This window comes from Phaethon lepturus, unplaced genomic scaffold (genome assembly GCF_000687285.1).
Source record: "Phaethon lepturus isolate BGI_N335 unplaced genomic scaffold, ASM68728v1 scaffold14940, whole genome shotgun sequence".
Taxonomy (NCBI): domain Eukaryota; kingdom Metazoa; phylum Chordata; class Aves; order Phaethontiformes; family Phaethontidae; genus Phaethon; species Phaethon lepturus.
In genome coordinates this window covers 9,476-29,875 of record NW_010514134.1, presented here as the reverse complement: position 1 = coordinate 29,875, position 20,400 = coordinate 9,476, and the positions used below count along the sequence as shown (strand labels likewise).

Genomic DNA, 20,400 nt, shown 5'->3' with positions numbered 1-20,400 from the left:
GAAAAGCGGAGGTGGCCTGTGGCTGTTTCTCAGAATTATGCGGAAGTTTGTCTGTCCTCAGCCACGGGAGAGCACTGCTGAGGGACACTGGCAATGTACCAGCTCTTGTGTGATAAAATCCAGCTCCTCCCAGCAAAAGGGGGTGCATGAGCAGCCAAAATGAAAGTGCGACCAGGACTCAAAGGCATGGCGGTCCCCGTGCCAGCCAAACCACGTGAAAGCCCCACGGCACCCAGGAGAGGCTCAGACTGCACGAAGGGGAAAGCCTCACTTCAGAACACATCTTTGCCAGTAAGACAGAAGTTATTTCCCAGAGGAAAAACACTTTATTATTTTATACCCATTGGCTGAACAATCTGCAGCTTTTCTGTGTGACAGTTGATAAATTAATCTTTAACATATTTTTCCTTTAATATCAGGAAGATAGTGAAGGCAAAGGAATTCTTTGTAAAAAACCAACTCCCATTTAACCCCTATATAATGAGTTTGCATATCCTGCTAGTCATCTGGATTGGTTTACCCTCACAGGTGTGATAGCAAACCAAACCCAAACAGCATATTTGTTTCCAAATTACAGCACGCCCACACCAACGGTCACCTGTTCTGGAAGCACGTGGGTGCGCTTGATAAAGTCAGGTAGCCAAACAGGACTCAACAACTGGGTTTTTCAGGGGTTGTTGAAAGAGCTACAAGTCTTATGGAAACCGTGCAATTTGGTAGCTACCTTTTCTGGATATCTTGGAAGACCTTAGCCCTGGCTGACGATTTCCAGAATTATTGAGCTATAACTGGGGAGTGATGTGTATCCCCCGTGTACTCACCAAGTTTTCTGGAAAGATTAACTTCACCATTTTCATACCAGGCTTTATAAAGAATAGAACAGGACAAAAAGGATAAAAAAATAGAACACAAATGTTGAAGCCTATAGTGATTTTGGCTACCTAATAGTTGCATGGAAAGACCATTTCCTTTTTTAGGGTTTTATTCTTCATATGTTAATTAAATTTTATCACAGGCATTGCAAGAAAAACTTTAGTTATTATAGTCATAACAATGTGTAAGGACATTTAATCTGGAAGTTCCCAGTTATACAGTCAGTGATATGCCTGTAAGCGACTGAAATACTGAAAGATAGAAGGCAGATTAATACAAATTGTCTCACTTCTGCTTCTGTTGAAACTATTGTAAGTTTTGGCACTAACAGAACAGGAAAAACGGGGAAAGGAGAAGTCTAAACACCTACATTTTTCCATTTTAGAAGATTATGTGTTCAACTTAATTTCTACAGTTTAGCTTTTTCCACATTTTTGGGGCTTTTTTGTTAAATTTATTAAATTCTTTGGATCAATATGATATTTTCAATATCTCCCATAGGAAATGAAAACCATAATAATGAGCTATTCTGAATTCACATATAAAGGACCATCACTGCTCATGGATGTTAAAAACAAGTTTCCTCTTGCCAGTGAAATCCAAACAAATGGTTTGTAAAGAGGAAAAGCAAGAGGCCACACCTGCCTGTTACATGGAGGAGGGTTCCTCCAACTGGTTCTGTACCTGCCCGGCCAGTACAGATTTCAGTTCCTAGCGGGAGCATCACACACACTTGCAGTCAGCCAGATGCATCCTATTAGAACAGCTTGAGTGTTCAAATTCACCCTGCTTAAAAAAAAAACCCTTTTCTGCATGAAAAGGGAAGAACCCTGAGCAGCCCGGGAGGGTCAGCTCTCCCTGCAAGCCCCAGTCCTGCTCAGAGCGGCTCCGTCGTCTTCCCGAGGTTTCAGCTGCTGCACCGGAGCAGCCCGTCAGCCCCGACGGGGCCGTACAGGGGCGATTTCAGGGGGAGGCTGATCCTCGCCCATCCCCTTGCACCCCAAGGGGGCCAGCAGTAGGTGCGGATGCTCTGCAGGACAGGAAGGTGGGAGCAGGTTCCTGCCCCCCCAGCCAGAGCTGCCACAGGCAGAGGGACCTCGCGTGTCCTACCCACCAGGATGTGGCAGCTCTACCAGGTGTGGAGATACAGGAGACCTGCATAGGCACAGCTGGAAATGAAAACCCAGAAGCTTTGCACAGCTCTGTGGACAATCGGAGTTTTCTGTGGACGCAGGAGGATTTCACTGCAGGGACCTGGAGTTTTAGATCAAGGACAAATCAGAGTAACAACCAAAAGCATTCCCAGGTCATCATCGACCTTGCAGAAAATGCTACAGTTCAAATCCTGGTTGTAACTTATGATATGAACAACTGTGCTGTTCATGCTCATCTTCCTTTCAAAATTTATTCAGGGGAAAAATATTTTAAATTACTTCAAATGATAACATCCACTGGGGAAAAAGCAACACAATGAAGAGGAAATACCTGGGCCAAAACCATCTATTGACCAGTGACAGAATGAGGAATGTGCCTACCTTGTCTTCTGAATCACTTTTGGCTTCAGATTTGCTTGGGGAGACCTTAAATGTATTTGAGAAAAACAAAGTCACACCCAGCCGAGTCTTTCAAAAGATGTGAAAGATCATGTCTGAAACTAGCAGGTTTTCCTAGCAAAGGTGAAAGAAGTACAAATATTGCTTTCTCCCCCTATGTGGGAAAATTTATAATATAAATGTTTCTTGAGAACAACTTGAAGTCAATAGCTAAAGTGAAAAATATCTGGCCCCAAGATATATTATTCAGGCTCATACATCCAATTAATCAATGAAAACAGATTGTAGTAATTATTGAATTAATCCATGAAAACAGAAAAAATCTCTTTTAGAGATATTACAAAGTAGTTTCATCACACAGAAAATCCTTAAGACAGCTAAATATCTCCAGGTCTACAAGTATCTGGGCAGACGAAGTTTCTAGAGTAGTTCATCATCATTTGATCATAACTGCACTGTACCTAGACATCTCTATTGTTCAAGCCATTCTAAGGCATCTGTTCAGATTCATTACTTCTCAGTGCCCATGACAGCGAACGTGTTACATTTAGCTCAACGTGTCCACATGGGATTTTTATAAGCAATTTAAAGCATAGCCTACAGAGGAAGAGGAAAGGCAAAAGCTTACCAGTGTTTTAAGGAAACTCATGACGGAGTTATCTACTGCAGCAGCTGGTTGGAGGCTGTCTTGCTTTACCTCTGCCTTTTCGGGTTGCTCAGCAGCAAGACCGTTGACACCTGCCGAGTCCTGCTGTAGGTCTTTTTGGTTGCAGTCATCTATCTCCTAAAAAAAAGGGGGCAGAGTTTCCTCAGTCCTAGCTTGCTTAATTTCCAGTGGAATGCAAAAGTAACATTTGTGACTTGCATTATGTTGCTCTGAGAGTCACAACCCTAATTCCAACCATACTTCTCCAGCCTACGTATTCAGAACAATTGAGCATTTGTACATCTCTTTCCCCACTTTAATATATTCAGCATTTGCCGTTGGTTGCAGGAACATTGTTCTCAGCTACCAAGTATAACAAACCCAAGTAAAGTTGCACACAGCATCCCAAACACCACCGCTTTTCTCCTTTCAAAGCTGAACTTGTGAACAGGAACAAACGCTGGGATTTTGGCCTTTGACGGCTCAGTGTCTGACTGTACCATACAAATATTGCTTCCGATACAAATTATTTCTAGAATTGCAGAATACAGAGTATCTAGCAAACACAAACACGGTACAGATTAAAAGAAGGAAAAAAGCAAGAACCCAAAGTAATTCTTCTGAGCCAGATGGAGCTGCCTCCTCTTTTCCTGGAATTACAGTTCCCAGAGCCTAAAAATAGTTTTCCAGTGCTCAAACACTCACAAGTACATAATATTCTTAAGTTACTCAGTTTCTGCTAACCAAGAGACTGTTTTTTAAAAAACTCCTCTTAGATCAGTTTTGGAGAGCTTGGCACCCTTTTACACTGAATTTACCTGCCATTCTGGCCACTTTTACCTTGAGATTTGCCTTGAGATGCACAGGTAAAGCCAACACAAACTTTATTGCAGGAGAGAGCAGCTTGAGACAAGTCCTCAAGTCCTAGTCAGCCTTTCCTTTTTTAATATTTAAAGATTAAATTATTACATCTGGCCAGTAGTATCTGAGTGTTACAATAATCCTCCTCCCTTTTGTCTAGCTACATTGTAAGTGCAGGGCTGGATCTGTCAATTAAAATATATTGTGCCTAGCATGGTGGTGACCTCGACTTTGGTAGAGGATTTGAGACATTGTTGAATGGACAATCATAGCAGTGCCATTTTTCTTCAGCAGAAGTGGTCACCCCCAACTATTTAGCCAGCAGTACATATCTGGTCACTTCAGAAACCATGACTAGGGGAGCAGCAGTTAAGATACTAGATGCCCAGATTACTCCAGAGGAAAAAAAGGGACAAGAAATAACACAGATAAATCTGTCTAGGCATCTCCATTAAAAAGCATCTTTGAATCACTGCCTCTCAAACACTGCCTGGAGGTCTAAGTGACACCAAGTTTTTTCCTATCATAGCACCACTTTTACTAGGAAAAATTTAAATTGTACTTGAGAACCTTTCCCTGTACCAGGAGGTTTAAATACAGTATTTCTATAGGATTTGCAGAGGACGTATATTTCTGTAAGTCACTAAAGGAAGGATTAGACTAAAGATGAATAAACGAGTTAAAACTTCAGAGGGTTCATGTGGCGTCAGGAAAGAGCATGGAGTGGATGGTCTCCACGCAGCATTTAAGGAGTTAAATTATGCAAGGCTTTACTTGTAAGAACAAACTTCTGTCTAATTCTCCACCCGCCGTTTTCCAAGTTTACCCAGGAAGAAACGCAGTGCAGTAGTTCAGAGTGTGTCAACAGGCCATTTAGAAGTTGCTTGGAAGGGTCTAACACAGCGCCTCGTCCAGCTGCCAGCGACAGGCCAGAGCAGCTCCGAGAACAGCGTGTCCGTGCAGAACACGCACGGCTGCGCCGGCTTCGGCAGCCCTGCTTCCAGCGATGCCATCTAGAGAGCTCTGGTCACGAGAAAAATGCTGGCTCTATTTCAGACGTTAAAGGGGCAACAAAGGCTGGAGACCAAAGAAGTGGGAGGCAGAAGGTACGTTGCCAAACAAGGCTAGCTTCATCGCTGAAGTACTTGATGCTATCAAACCCTTCACTTTCGGAGTTATCAAACAAAAATAAGCAAACGTTATTTTTACATGCAGAAGCCCAAGCTCTGGCGGTGGGCTGCGCTCTGTTTCGGAGGAAGTGATCGTTCTAAGCTCCGAGTGCGCGCGGCTATCGGCCACAGCAGATACCACCTGGGACAATGGTGGAGGTGACGGGTACCAGCACGACCTGTTCCGGGTATCTCCCTGCTAAAGCCACGCTTCGCCCAGCAGATGTGAAAGCCTTCGCACGCCACGTGGAGCTCGAGGCACACCACCATCCAAAGCCACCCCTGAACTCTGACTTGCAGAGCTCAAGTGGGCCCCGTAAGGACCCACTACGGCATGAGGACCCTATGCCAGGACTCCCAAGCCAAGGCTGCCGCGAGCTACCGAGGTACAACTCTCATCTGGGCTTTGATAGACGCTGTGATCCTTCTTGCACTTTTGTGGGAACACTGCTGTGGGAGGGGGCACGGACTCAGGCCATCAGCGTATAAATCGGGGAGATATAATGTGGAGTCCTGCAATATCACATTTGCAGGGCCACAGTCAAATAGCCACAAACACGTCTGTAGCACCTTATTGCATATTATGCTGCACAAAGCCCCGGAGGCAAATAACGAAGGAAAACTCTGGAATCAACAGGAGAAAGTCAGTAATAGAAGTTAGCAGATACTGTATAAGTGTTCAATTCATTTCTCTAAAGACCCAAATTCGGGGGTAATAAACACCTTAAACACTTACACTGTAGTTTCAGTTCAGTCATTAGACAAACATATCAAAAGAATGTATTCCTGCCAGCACTTTTGTTTGCATGAATCATGGCTCAGTGAAACATTTCAGGCATATAATTTATCTTTTCTTTGGCTTACATAGTAAATGCTTCATGAATTCATGAATTCTGTCCTTGTTTTAATTATGCTGTGTTCTGAATGTAGTTTTGTAGACCACAAAAATAAAGAGTGGTTCACCAAACACAGAATGTTTGTGCAGCTCTTAAGCTACAACTGTGGAGCCTCTCTCTTACTTACCAGCAATGCTGTTTGTTTTGTGTTGGCACTCAATTCAGGGAAAGTTTGCTTTGCTTTTACAGATACTAGAAGTCATAATCCACCAGAAAAAGAAAAAAAAAAAGAAACTTTTGGCAGCAAGATTTGGATTTTTAGTATGATTGTTTGGTAGCAGTTCGCAGTTACTACAGTAACAGCAATTTGGACTTGGTCATTCTCCCATCCTACATGAGAACTAGCAACTTCAGAGGGAACAGAAGGCAACTGTGCTGCAAGGCAGAGCCACAGCCTTCGTTTTAGAAAAGGAATTAAAGTTTGGCAACCTCTCAGAAGTGTTTAGTTGATATATTTTCCCCAGAAAAGGTCCTTAACTCCTCTCTGCCCTCAACATATACTCCTTTTCACATCTGAAGAATGAAAGACAAAAGTTATAGTCCAGACATTCAAGGATAAGTTTAGAATTTCACTCTCCCCTGTGATATCGTTCTGCCACTCATTTACACTGAGCAACTTGAACCCCAATTTTGCGAGTCCTCAAAGATTTTCAGTGGCACAGCTTTAAGCACATGTGTAAAAGATGTACAGGCACTTCTGTTAAACAGGAGACCTGTCCTCAAGCAGGCCCCCCGGGGCCAAAAAGCTGTTGTGTGGGCTTGGATCCTGCAAACACACACGTACCAAAGATAACCTACAACTGATGAGTGCCTGGGATTTCCAGATTATTTCCATCAGTGCAGGCCAGGGTGTGGATAGGTATAAGCTGAAGACTGGAACAGAATTCAAAATTAGTGAGAAAGCTAGGAGTTACTGATATAAAAAAGTGTGATCTGAATGAACAGTGCTTCTGGTATCTGTTTGAACTGGCAGAATAACATTTAGATTATCTTGCCCTGTCCCCTGATGTTTGCTCATTAGAAACACTTGCTTACTTGAGCTTTCCCAACATGACTATTTGCTACTGGCGAACGTTTAACTCTGACTTCTGGTTAAAACTACTTCAGATTGTAGTTTCAGACTGTACTACTTCAACAGCACTGTAGTTTGCAGTCACAGCAAAATAGGAAATTATGAATTTTGCATTTGACCGTAAAAGTAAATTTTTGTGAGCCACAGGAAAAACTTATCATATATGTTAGTCAAAAATACCTGCAGGAATTTACAGTGTTGAAAATCTTCAGTCTTTAAGCCACAAACATAAGTGCCAGTATATACTGAATAGATTATTCATTCCGAATTATTCACCCTATTCTGTTTATGTAGTGGATTACTTTATATTCTTCTAGGTTGAGACTATGGATTCTTTAAATTCGCATATATAAGCTGTCTGAAATACTAGTGTTGGGTGCCAGTTTTGAAGGGCAATGGTCAAAAATGCAACCGTTTAGTCTCACAAATGAATCTGCAGAAAAATATTAAAATTTATAAATTTATACAAGAAATGTGATCTTCAAATTTGAGGAGGCATAAGATAGAGGAGACAAGGTAGAAGAGTAGAAATTGAAGAGACTTTTGGGGACAACCTGCAGCGTCATCAGTGCAAGCAGTGAGCACCTTGTGAACTATGTTCAACGCTATTCAAAGCAATAGCGATCATACAGTAGTCTTATTTGTAAGCCTGACCTAGGCCAATAAAAGAAGTTACTATTAAAATGGCATTTACACATAGATTATGATATGGGGGCCGTGCAGCTAGTTCCTCCCTCCTGCTCCTGATGTTGGACAGGATTTGAGCTAGATCACCAACTAACATATACTGGCACATCTTCAGTGGACCTAATAAGAGTAATGCCATTTACCCCCATCCAGGGGATGGACTTTTTCAGTAGTTAATTACCTGAAAATTAATCCTGCAATATATTAGCCAGTATCAAACTTTGCAGGAAGTGTAAAATCTAAACTCATGTCCATTTTCAGCTCCTTTCTTTGGTTAGTGTGCTCTCAGATAAGTTACTTAGTTTCTTATATCATATTCTCACCCTGTAAAATTAATTCTAAGGGACCACGTTTTCTTGACAAAAAGATCACAATAGCTAAGAGTGCAAAAACTGGTACTGCACAGAATTCCTTGTTCTGGTACATAGGGTATGCAACAAGCAGCTATTGCTCAAGAAGAGTGACTATTTTAAGAATGGCACGAAACATGCTGAAGAACTTCTTTAAAGCCATCCAGTGTTAAACTCCACGCTCCTAAAGCATAAGAAACAATTTTTTGTTTGTATTTTTGCTTTCATTTGTAGCTGGCTGCTGTTCATCATCCTGGCAATTGGAGCATCAAGACGGCTATCTTGCCTTTCAGAGAAATACAAATGAATTTACACTCAAGGTAAGACACCAGCGTTCAGCCATGAGGCAGACATCAGAGCTATTTCCACCCTGCCATAGGTTCTCCTCCCGAACCTCTAGTCAGCCACCCCTGCCGGGGGTTACCCGCAATAATTTGAAGAGCGACACAGATTCATTCACACAGCCATCATGACATCAAGTTGTCCTGCGCTATTAATATTCCTAAGAGGTGTCATTAAGAGCGAAATAGATATTCCTACTCAAGCACTTGCCTTCCCCCGTGGGACACCGTTTGATGTGCTCTGTAATCCAGCCGCCTCTTTCGCTGTGATGCGCCCGTCAGGAAGGTCTGAAGTCTGCCTTTCCTCCGGGGCATCAATTTGCGTTTTACTGCTTTCTTTCCCCTTCTCCAGTTTGAAGATCCTGTCAAAGAAGGTCACTTGTTTTGGCCTTGAGGCAGCTGCATCCTCTCCCTCAGGTGTCACTGGTGCCGCGATATCGGTGCCGTGAAGCGGTGCTGCCGACGGGGCCTGGGTCCGGTTTTTATGCGCGTTTCCCTCCTGCGCAGCCGCTGCGGGAACCTCCGCGCCGTCACTTGGTGCTTTGTTCACTCCGGGCGCCTCGGAGCTGACACCAGGCTTTGCCGATCCAGCTGATGAATCTGTAGCTGGATCTTCGGTACGCCCTGGTACGGACCATGAAAACGCGAAGACAGAGCGGCGTTTAGCAGATGGCAGAGCTTTCCTGGCAGCGCTCCCGAGGCTCTGCCCGCCCGCGTCGGGAACGGGGCTCTGCTCCCTTGTCTTCAGGGAAGAAACGGCCGCATTATCCCGTGTAACACTTGCCTTCGCATCCACTACAAACAGAAGCATAAACCAGTAAATATCCAGCACAACAAAGAAGTTACACCAGTTGTACAATCAATCATGGTGACCTCGCTCTTTAATAAACTGATTCTGAAACGCGGAGCCTCGGGGAGGACCACCCAGAGTGTAGCTTGTTTAGAGACCCTATTGTCTTCCTGTGCTAAATATGAGCTGCCACTCATCTACCAGACCTGCCCGTCTGATTTTCTTTCCTGTCATTCCTCACTGGAGTCAGTGCAAATTTTACGTTCTCCACAGCCCCCTCTCAGATGCCAAAGTCAGATAACAGCCCAGTGGTCATGCTGAGGATATTTTACTTTCCAATGAAAATTAAAGTAGTGATATGCAAAAAAATAAAATAAAGCTCGAGACAAAGCTATATGTTAATATATTACACTTTCCTCTGTCAAAGCTAAACAGGAAAAGAATGGAAACTGCAAGGACTGATTTGATTTCCTGGCTTGCCAAACTCCCCACCGGGCTTTGCGGTCACAATTTATTTCATTCATTTTTCCCACACTGGTCCTTGCCTTGCTGCCTACTCTCCGTAGCACAGTTTCTACTTGTACTTCTCTATTGTCTGTAGGTTACTTTAAGCCTGATTTGCAGGCTTATAAATCACATCTGAGCCAGGCTTCTTATCCTTATGATTCTGACTCATTTTACCCCAAAAAAATCCAGCTCTTAATCACATTTCCCCCACTTCAAAACTCTCAAATAATTCCCCCTTGTGTACACACATGCCCATCACACATCAGATGTGAAAAAAATCTTCCATCTTAAAAGTATATTTCATGATTTTATATCACAATGGCACTTTGAAAATACAGCTGAGATGAAAATCCTTAATGCTGTATATACAGACAGGAGGAGAAGGCTCCTGCTTTACAGAAGACAAAAGAAACAAGAGAGAAAAAATATATTTCTTGTATCTGTTTTGTAGATGGAAGATTGAATCACAGATTATGTGGTGTGAAACCCCAGTAAAAATGAGGAGGCTTATCGAGAGGTAAACCTTACAGCTCCCCCTCAGCTTGAGCTTCTCTTCCCTCCTTTGACTAGAATATATATATATCTGATTTCCCCGTGTCAATCACTGCCACAGATTTCAAGGATGAATTTAGACCTACTTAATTATAACTGAAAAACTGACACTCAAACTGACTTGCTAAATTAGAATTTTAAAATTGTCAGTTTCAGTGTAAAATTCAAATTATTTCCAATGTAATTGTAACAGTCTAGTCAATATTATGCCTTTAACATTTTACTTTAAGAGAAAAAACCCCAGATACCAACAAAGCCTGACTAAAATGCCCATCTTCCACAGTACAGATCTTCAGTGTTCAGTTTCATTTTTAAAATTCCTGTTTAAGATAAAGAGAGCAGAACATTTTTAGATCACAGATGTCAAAACTGCCCTTTAGTTTTTTTTTTACAGCAAAATTACTCCAGCTTTCCACACTATCCACCTCAGGATTTTGCATAACAGCACGCAAGCATCAGTGGGCACCGCACGCATAACGTGCCCGCATCCGCTGGGTACCGTCCCCCTGCGGCAGTGCCCGGGGACCCGGTCACGCCCCGGGCAAATTCAGGAGAGCAGAGCCCCAACATCCGGCTGCCACAGCCCCTTCCCCACAGCCTTAGCTTGGTGACGGAGAGTCCCAGCTGGACCCGTGTTTCACAGTTCGGGGCTGGTCCTGACTACAGGTGGGAGCTTCCACAAGCCCGAGAGATGAGCAGCGCCGGCGCGTGCCGGCACGTCAGCGTGAATCTCGAGTGACTTCACTGAGATACTTGCCAGCAGAGGAGGCAACAGGCGATGAAGCGGGGCTGTGGTGGCAGGATTCACAACAGCAGCCAGCCTTTTACCAGCTGCCGGGGAGCTGGCTCCTAACTTCTCTACTTCTAATGTTTTTAATCTGACTTTTTTTTTTTTAATTGTGTTTTGGGCATATGCAAGCATGCAGAGAGGCCAGAGTGCCTCAGTACAACCTGTTCTGTACAGGTAAATAGATTTTCTCTTCTTTGTGTGAAGTGAAATTTTTCTTTCACTTCTGTCTCTAATAGAGAAGATTTCTTTCCCTGGATTCTGTTCCCATTCAGATGAGAAAAGAACTCAGACTGGCAAGAATCCTTTGCCAGTAATATTCTTCTGCAATATTTCATAAGCACCTGTTTCAACATATTTGTACCTTTTCTTTGGATGGCAATAACTAGCTACTCAGCCACCTATTCATCCATTCAGTCAGGGCCACTATCAGTTATAGTTTCCTCAGCCTCTTGTAGTACTGTATGAAAGAGAACTGAAGCACTAACTTCTAATTATAGTAGGAGACTTAGGAAGGAAGGAAAAAGCAAACCCTTCCCCAGCTAAAGAAAGCAGAAACAATATCCATTGGAAAATAATTGTAAGAGATGCTGGACTTCTGCTTTATGTTACAGATAAAAAAATGAAACACAGGAAAACTGTCTTTGGTATAAAAATAGGAATATAAGCTCATCACTAAGAAAACCAACCAGACAAAAAGTAGCTCATGAACCTATCAGGCTCCTTTTATCTCTAATTATCATGGAAGGAATGAAAGACCTGGAAAATATCACCAGCATGAGCTCTGCAGCATGTCTCTTGTGTCAAAACAGTTCAAACTGTTTCAGGGAAAGCCTGCTCAGACACCAGGCAAAGCAGATCCCACCACCAGAGGAGACACTACCGTGGTGGGCTGACCAGAAGGGTTTGACTCATTCACAGCAAACCGAAGGAGCAAGGCTCTGAAACTGCAGTATTTGGATGAAAAGTGCACAATATTTTTGTTTTTAAAGAAACACAGAAGTGCCATTCTTTCAAAAATTTTTCCGCAATCCAGAGGCAGTATTAGGAATAGAAACAAAACCTCGCAAATTCTAGACTAGGTCTGCAAGTAGATCAGAGCTGTTCACTCTGAATGAGACTACTAACTGCTCTGAAACTAAAATCAATATACAATTTACAGCACTGCTGTGAGATTGCATTTCATATTACTACTGCACAGGCATTTTCATTTCAAGTATTTAACAAAACAGTCACACTAAAGAAGATTTGTCCTTCCTTTCCCTTCATTTCATCAGGCTATGTTAGAAAGGCAATACTATAGCTACACAAAGTCCCTTTTCTGTAAGAACACACTCAAAATAATGGTATTTTTCCTGAAATTTGCTAGATTAGATCAACAGTTTTTTCCTTGACTTGTAGGAAAAACTGTACAGAGAAGAGTAATGGTTAGTGCAATGTTATGTCAATACCATTTCTCTGCTCAGAAGTCACTGCTGACAGACTTTCTCTCCCCTCCTTTCGTATCCTGGCCTTTAGCATTTTAAGCACTTCCATAGGCTGAGGATGAACACCACCACTATGTTTGCTGACACAGAATGGGACCAAGTCTGCAGAATTAGCACTGAATTTTAAAAAGCAAGTGCTTAGCTTTTATTAGACAGAGCCAGCAAATAAAACATTATAATGGACAAAGCCTTACGGCAAGCACAGGCTTTAAACTGACCATGCGAGCTGCAAAACCGACCATAGAGGTATGGAATTATTTCTGGTCGTTGCGGGACCTGGGGCAGGCAGCAGAGCCCAGAGCGCTGGGGCAGAGTCCCCGCAGCGAAGCGCCCGTTTCACACGTGCTGGGACCAGGACGCAGCGCTGGTGCCGGCAGGAACCCCGAGGATGCGACTGGCATGGAAGGAAGCTCAGAGCCACCAGCCCGACATAAAGGAAAAGGCTGCCCAAGCTTTTGTCAGCTGCTTTGCTTTGGCAAATCAGCGGGAATACAACCAGACTTCAGCGTGGTGCACATAGCAGATGGCCACCAGACTTCCTCCAGTCCTGTCCAGCACTGCCGCGTTGCCTTCCCCCTCCTCCACGATGACCTGGTTTTCTCTGATGCTTAGTCTGCTCTTTTTATTCCTGGCAGCAGCCTAAGCTATACAGTAGGTATGTGTCTATTTTTGATGCGCTATTTGCCCAGGTTAATGCTTCGGACGTTTCTTAAAACATGCTCCTTTTCCTTAGCCTTTGATTGCTAGCCTGGTTTCAGCGTCATATGCACCCTCATGGCTAGTGCTTACACATAGGGAACACATAAATAAAGTCCTGTGACATCTTACATTGGCAGCTTCTCACCTCCTGTCATTTATCCTACTGACTCTCCCATAGCGCAAGTAAGTTTTTAGTTGTTGAACAAGGAACAACTTGAATTGGCAAGGTCTTCAGCATAGACATCTCCTCCGCTAGGCCACTAACACATAAGCATGCCATAAAATAAGTGCTAGGATAAAAATGTTTCCTGATGTTGTTGCTTTTGACAATAGAAAAAAAATACCTTTTTTTTGAAACTGAACTGAGCAAGCCATTATCTACAAATACACTTTTAGTATCTTTGACTATTTTGAATACAAGCCAGTTACAAACAGATATTTTGCTTAGCAATGTTGTTATAGTACCACAGCATTATCTGAACTCCAGGGAATAAGATAGTCATGGAGACAATAGATTTTAACAGCCGTGAAGGAACCATTAAGGGCTACAAGGCAATGTTTGGCACTAAGAAGTCCATCAGCGTAGGCCAGCACAATTGATTATAATAGCCCTGAATGAATTACTGCAGCAAATACGAGGCTTACAGTTCTAAACACCTAGCAATAGAGAGTGAATTTTCTAATCTACATTTCTGATATATTTCTATAGGCATTGTGGAGGTTAATTTTTCCTTTCATTATTTAATCTGAATTGGTATTATAATGCTACAGCAGATGTAGCATTTTCAGATCCCCAATGTACATCTCATGCTTGTGTGGGAAATCCCCAAAAAACTGACAGGACTAAGTGAATGAGTTTTCACAAGCATTAGAGATTTCTAAAATAAAACATTTGCCCCCTTTCTTAAAAAGAAAAAAGATACTAATATTCCTTTGCAATCTTGGTCAACTGTTCCAACCAAATCAAATGGACAGTACATTTATGCTCCAAGAATAATTTTCTTTCACCAAGTTAACTACCATTGTTATTTACCTAACAGATTTACTGAAATTAATGGAAATAGGGGAAGAGACTTTAGCAGCAAGACCAGTAATAGTCATTCTTTAAAAAAACCTACGATGCATTTTGTTTCACACCTTACAGGCACAGAGTTATTGCAATACACACATTTCTGTTAGATACTACTAGTAGAGTTGCTGAATCAGATTTGTCCTCTGCAACAAAGGAGTTGCATCTTAACTGAACTTTTCTTCCTTGCGTAATCTTTCTTTTTATGAGCAGGTTATTGTTTTAATCTGCATGTAATTGCCACCCAAATACAAAGTAAATTTTCCCCATTTTGTCCTCCTGGTACATTTCTACCTTATGTAATGCAAATCTCAGATATACAGCTTTTAGTTCTGGCCTTCTTCCCTTTACCTGTTGTCCACCTAATACTTTGATTAAAGTTCAAAAAGGTCAACACAAAACACTAGGAAAAGTCAGGATCGAACTTGCTATCCTCTTGCTTGCAAAGCAGCATGTCTTGAAGCGGCAGCTGGGGCACCACTACTATTTAAAGGGCATTACAGGAGGTGAAGGTGCCAGCACCCTGTGCGCTGTCTGCGGCCACGATAATCAATAGGAGCAGGAAAGGCAAGTCATGGAAAGAATCCTTAAGTCCACACAGCTGTCAGCCTGTTTGAGCAGAAGCAGCCAACGTAGGGAGCCAGTCACCAATCTGCTCACCCAGATGTGAAGCAGATGGTGACAGGGCTCTTCCAAATAACATTACTTCCTCTGGTCATATTAAGTTAACTCTCTGGATTCTTTTTTCATTATATTAGCAGATACAGATTTCATAGACTCATTTATCAACTATACCATTTAATGCCGAGCACATGGTCAGATCACTGGCAATCACAGAAACGCAAACTAACAAGACAAAGACCACGAGCATACATCTAACACTATTAATAAAATCCTCGTGCTTCACTTGCCTCTTTTGCAGCTCTTTTGTCTTCTCCAGAGGTGCTCACTTTATGAACATAAAATAGGTCACAGTACTATGTCTTGGATTATTTCATTTTAGAAAAAATATCAACTACATTTTCTATAGGAATAACTTACACCCCAAACAGCACTTGCACTTTCATTTCACCAAGACCTTGATTACTTTACACAACCAGTGAGATTTGAGAGGTATCTAAATAGTTAATGATTTTAACTGCTTTTTAAACATTAATAAAGTTAAAATACAAGTAATAACACAGGACAGCCCAGTTTTTCAAGTTGCTACTTAAACTGATTTAGTAATTACATTAATTAGGTAATCTATTTAAGTAAAACAATGCCATATGCTTCATTTTATATATTAAGAGTAAAATGCACACTTATTTTCTAGGTCTTCAGACAAAGTAAATCATCTGGCCTTTATTTACTTCAGAACTCTTCTGGTTTATGCCAGCAGAAACACACAGCTACAGGCTTTTATTTTCTAGTAGGCAGCCTTTTAAACTGACTTACACAGCTAGATGGCATTACGAAATTAGCCATGGAACAGAGATTCTGAACTGTAATCAGTACCATCTGCATATTCCCATACCAGTTTTTGGTTATTTTTGTCTAAGTTTAGATTTTTCAACTGGATGTAGCAGGCTGAGAGGGTTCTCTTGCAGAGATTGGAGAGAATTGTTGGTTTTATCATATTCTGAAAACAGAAAGAAATCCAATGCAAGGAAGACACAGGTAAAATTAATGTGGCTGAATCTGCAGAGATGTGAACTGAAGCAACGCTGCTCCAAACGACCGCTGCCTGAATGCTGCTCAGAGAGGCTCCAAAGCCAACAAGAGGTGGAAGGAGAAATTAATGAGGTGCTGAAAGGTGAGGAGACCCACATATGGCTATGGATGAGAGCAATTGCCCATAAATGTGAAGATAGCTTTTCAAAACTACGCGGAGCCAAATTTTTAATGCTCAGGGCATGTAGTTCACACCAGATTTTCAAGATGTCAACACTGGAAGTCGGGCTCAGCTGCTGACAGGCACCTTTCCATGAGGACCCAGGGTCCAGCCTGTCACTGGTGTGATCGCTTGAAAACCAAGTTGCTGTCCTGCCATGACCACCACCCAAGTAGGTCTGAAATGGGATGCACTTACTGAGCAGTGACTTACCCATACCCCCACCAACCATTTGACCTCTACACTAACACCTACGCTTTATATATATTGGGGTATTTTATTTCATTAGTGTGCAGAAAGAAACAAGTCATCATCCCCTTCCGCCACGCTCTTGTTGCCCTGGCAGTAGTTGAGTAATATCCAATACATCCTATAACAGTAACAGGAGAGAGGTGGTCGGGGTTACATCAGTCTTGTGACACAGTTTGAATACATTCTAGTGAACAGGACTGACCTCTTGGTAATAATGTTGTCAGCCATGCTGCATTCCCAGTTGTCGCTTATCTAGCTCTATAAATTACTGTGCTATACCCTAAATTCTCTACAATTCAAAGACAGGCAGTTGACAGTTAAATTCTTTTTATGAAGATCTCGCTGCAGATTAGTTGTGCTCTGCTTTCTTCAAGGTGGTCTACAACCTCTAAAATAAGAGCAAGGTAGGTTTCTATATATGAAAGGTACCAGCAAGGCCCAGCTCAGGATCAGAAGTAGCATTTCACTGCAAGACCTCAGGTCCAGAAGCAATTATGTTATAAAAACGTCACCACAGGTATAATGCCTACCGCCTTATGGTAATTTTCCCAGCCAATCACTTTTTCTAAATGACAGGCAGGACACAAAAGATATCCCTATACATATTTCACTGTTAACAAATAATTGTTTGGTGTCTTTGAAGTCAAAGCGATGCACCTACTCAAGAACACAGGACCAGAAATCAGAGAACAAGATGGAAATGTTTAGATGAACAAAAAGGTGCTCACATTTCTATCATATCATTTGTTGAAATTGCTCCTTTGCGGAGCAGAAATATGGTTTCACAAAAAAATGCAGAGGGCATTTCTAAGAACTTACAATCTTGTGGATGAGAACACATAGCTAGGAACTGGATTTTATTTTTAATTTTATTTCATTTTTTTGTAACCAACTTGCAAAGAATTTTGCAAAATTTTCTTTTATTAACATTAGACTGCTCAAAACACCCCCAGAAGCATGAGTGCATGCAGAATGTTTCAAAAGAACATATTTTATTGCAGTCACTAAAAGAAGTCCCTGCCCGCAAACAGTTTCCTACTCCCTTCTTCCCTTTCTCACCTTAATACAATATTACTCTCGGCTTTAAATAATTTAAATACATTTCTTTTGTGCTTGCATGATTCCATCTCCATTTCCTACACTCAGTATTGTAGCAACTTGAGGCACTTGGTAAGCACCCCTCAGAGTCACATAGCTAAAATGCCAGATCAGCAGTGTAAACTTCTGTTGTGCCTACCTCAGGTATTCCTTGAAACACCTGCCTCAAGCTCCTTACAAAACTCAAATCAAGTGGGACACATTGAGCTCATTGATAAGTAGATCCATGTTACCTGGAGCAATACAATAGTCAGTTTTCTGGCCCATTTTTGTCTTACCTCCTCCATCCATCCCAAGGCGCTCCATTTCTGCAAAGCTTTGTACTGCTGTAGCCTGCCTATCTTTGGGCACCTTTATTAGGCAATTTGATGATAGACCCTTAAGTCTAGGGCACATTGTTGATTTCTTTTATAAACAGAAAATTATAATGGTTCAATGAATGTAGTTTCTAGCCTGCATAAGTTTACTTTTTCCAATGCATTCAGCCCCCTTGGTTGTTGTGGGGTTTTTTTGTTGGGTTTTTTTTTATAGTCTCCTACATCCCCTCCAGACTACCAGTTTCCACACTAGTGGGTATTTCAGTCTCCATCCAAACACAACATCAGCTGGTAACTCCCTTTCCCGGTACATACCGTCACCATTCATTGCAGGAGAATGAGTCTGAACAAATGCAACAGATCCATTTTTAATATTGTCAGGAGATTCGGATAGAGCCTGAAAAAGCCAATAATACAGTTCTTAGGACTGGGTACATCATGGGATTTGATTGCCATATGCAATAGCCAGAGAAGATGAGAGTGAGCAGCTCTTGCTTACCTGATAGCTCTTTATTGTGCATGTATTGTCTTCTTCAGTTTCCTCTGGGACACTCATTGTGTTCCCCATAATTCCTGTAAGATGAAGAGGGGAAAAAAAATCACCCAAATAACCCTTTCTTGCTCATTAATATGAATTTACTGCCTAATTCAAATTAAGAGACAGCCAATGGTGACAGACTTTGTCAGGCTGTTTAAATTCCTAATAAGCCCCACCTGCCTTCCCAAAGGCACCTGCCCTGGTCATCAGTCGGCACCAACCAGTCTTACTCAACCCCAACTATGCAAAGAGGCTCACAGCTGCTCATTGAAAATGGTACAAAATAAGAAACTTTTCTTGTTTGTTGTGGAAAACTGGATGTAATCACCCCTGCGTCATTTGGTAGGAATCAATAGGTAGTAATATGGAGTTAGCAGCAGAATAAACTGAAAAAGACCAACATATATGAATGAATTACAGCAGCTTGGTAGGGGGTTGTGTTTTTGTTTAGTTTCATTTAAAAAAAAAAGAAGAGAGAAAAGAGGCACCATGTAATGACATCATGCAGTTGTGTATAACAATTCCTCTGGGGAAAATTCTCGCCTGTGGCTGTGGAAGTATTTGCCTGCTCTAGACAGCTTCACCAGTTGACTGCGGCTCACAGAAATAACTGAGCTTCATTGCCTTGGCTAGTTCGAGCACTGCCAAGACTGTAGCTGCTGCAAGTTGGAGACAACATGAACCAGTTACCGCAGCATTCATCTGTGGTCCTGGATGTGTTTTTCGAGCATCTTGTGTTGCCACAGGTGCAGCACTACTGACACCCAAGCTAGTCAGTTTAAAATGGCTTTCTTCTGTTCATACCTACTGGAGTCACAGCTCTGACTATAATCCAGGCATAATCTGAGCTAGTTAATTTATATTAGTCCATTAGGTAATTCAACACTCAGTGAAACTGTTCTGATTTCTTTAAACTTTGTTTCAGGAGCAATGTGTTTCATTCCATTTTAGTCCCCTTCTGATGTATAAGTACACATAAACCTGTTGGGGGTTCTTTGTTTTGTTTTGGTCTGTTTCCCCCACTCCCCCCCTTAATTTACAATATATTTATGTACCCTCTGAGGTTGCTATGCTTAAGGACTGTAAATTCTTTGGGGCCAAACATACAACACGGTTGAAGGGCAAACCATCACGGACGGAAGTTAAGAGGAAGGTTCCTATTGACTTTGGCTCAGGGTATATATGCGTATATACTGTTAAAGCTACACAAATAAACAATAAGGAGAAACTATTCTGAGCCACACCTTGAAAGAGGAAGGTCTTCAAAGAGAGGAAGGCAGAGGGCTGGAGCCAGCTCTAGCCTCATCCTGTTGGATGTCCTGCACGGCCACCGCAGGTACCAAGTGCTCTTTGTTTTATTATTGCTCTGGTTTATGCCTGTATGAACCAGCGAAGCTGCAGAGGTATGGATGAGAGCAGCTTTAGCGTTTTAATTAAACAGCCCTTGGCTGTTGGAGAAAAGGAGAGGGGTCGTTTTGCTAAATCATGAATCTGAAGGCAAGAACGGGGGGCAGCTCTGCTGTCAGCCCACAGCCCCGGGTGTCTGCTGCCAGTTACTGCTTACAGAGCTCAAGCTGCTTGTGGTTTCTCGCTAACCCCAAGCTACAGACCTTTGCTTTACACGGATGGTCCAGATCTGCTTTCTATTTTATGCTGCATCCTAGCTGACATGAAATCCAAGCTGGGCCTCTCTCCGGAGATGGTTGTTGCTCTCTGCTGAGTGCCTAGTGCCATGCTGGACGCTGAACGGCCCCCACCGATGCTGCAACGCGAACTGCCGTCGTGCGCTGCTGAGAATCGTTGCATGAATAGTGTCTGTAGGACTGAGCCTTGAGTGCAGAGTTATTTTACAGGGGTTTTATCTTCTCAGCTGATATTTCCACTATAAATCAGAATTTCTGATTTATGGTGGAAAACAGCCAACGTTTCCCCCTGGAATGTACAATGGCCTCTTGTCCTTGCTATGTGTTTGTTTCCTAGCAA

The 20,400-nt window shown here is 42.3% G+C and overlaps 1 protein-coding gene across 1 annotated transcript in view; it reads right to left on the bottom strand.

Moving 5' to 3' along the window:
- BCAS1 (breast carcinoma amplified sequence 1) overlaps nucleotides 1-18,447 on the bottom strand; it is a gene marked incomplete at its 3' end in the record, with an annotated part of 32,683 nt that extends 14,236 nt beyond the window's left edge. Inside the window, exons 1-5 of the mRNA XM_010292130.1 lie at nucleotides 18,379-18,447; nucleotides 18,195-18,276; nucleotides 8,660-9,243; nucleotides 3,055-3,210; nucleotides 2,409-2,453 (exon numbers count right to left, since the gene is read on the bottom strand). Coding sequence (XP_010290432.1) covers nucleotides 2,409-2,453; nucleotides 3,055-3,210; nucleotides 8,660-9,243; nucleotides 18,195-18,276; nucleotides 18,379-18,447 — 936 coding nt within the window. The remainder of the gene's footprint in view (nucleotides 1-2,408; nucleotides 2,454-3,054; nucleotides 3,211-8,659; nucleotides 9,244-18,194; nucleotides 18,277-18,378) is intronic.
- Between the last annotated feature and the right edge of the window lie 1,953 nt (nucleotides 18,448-20,400).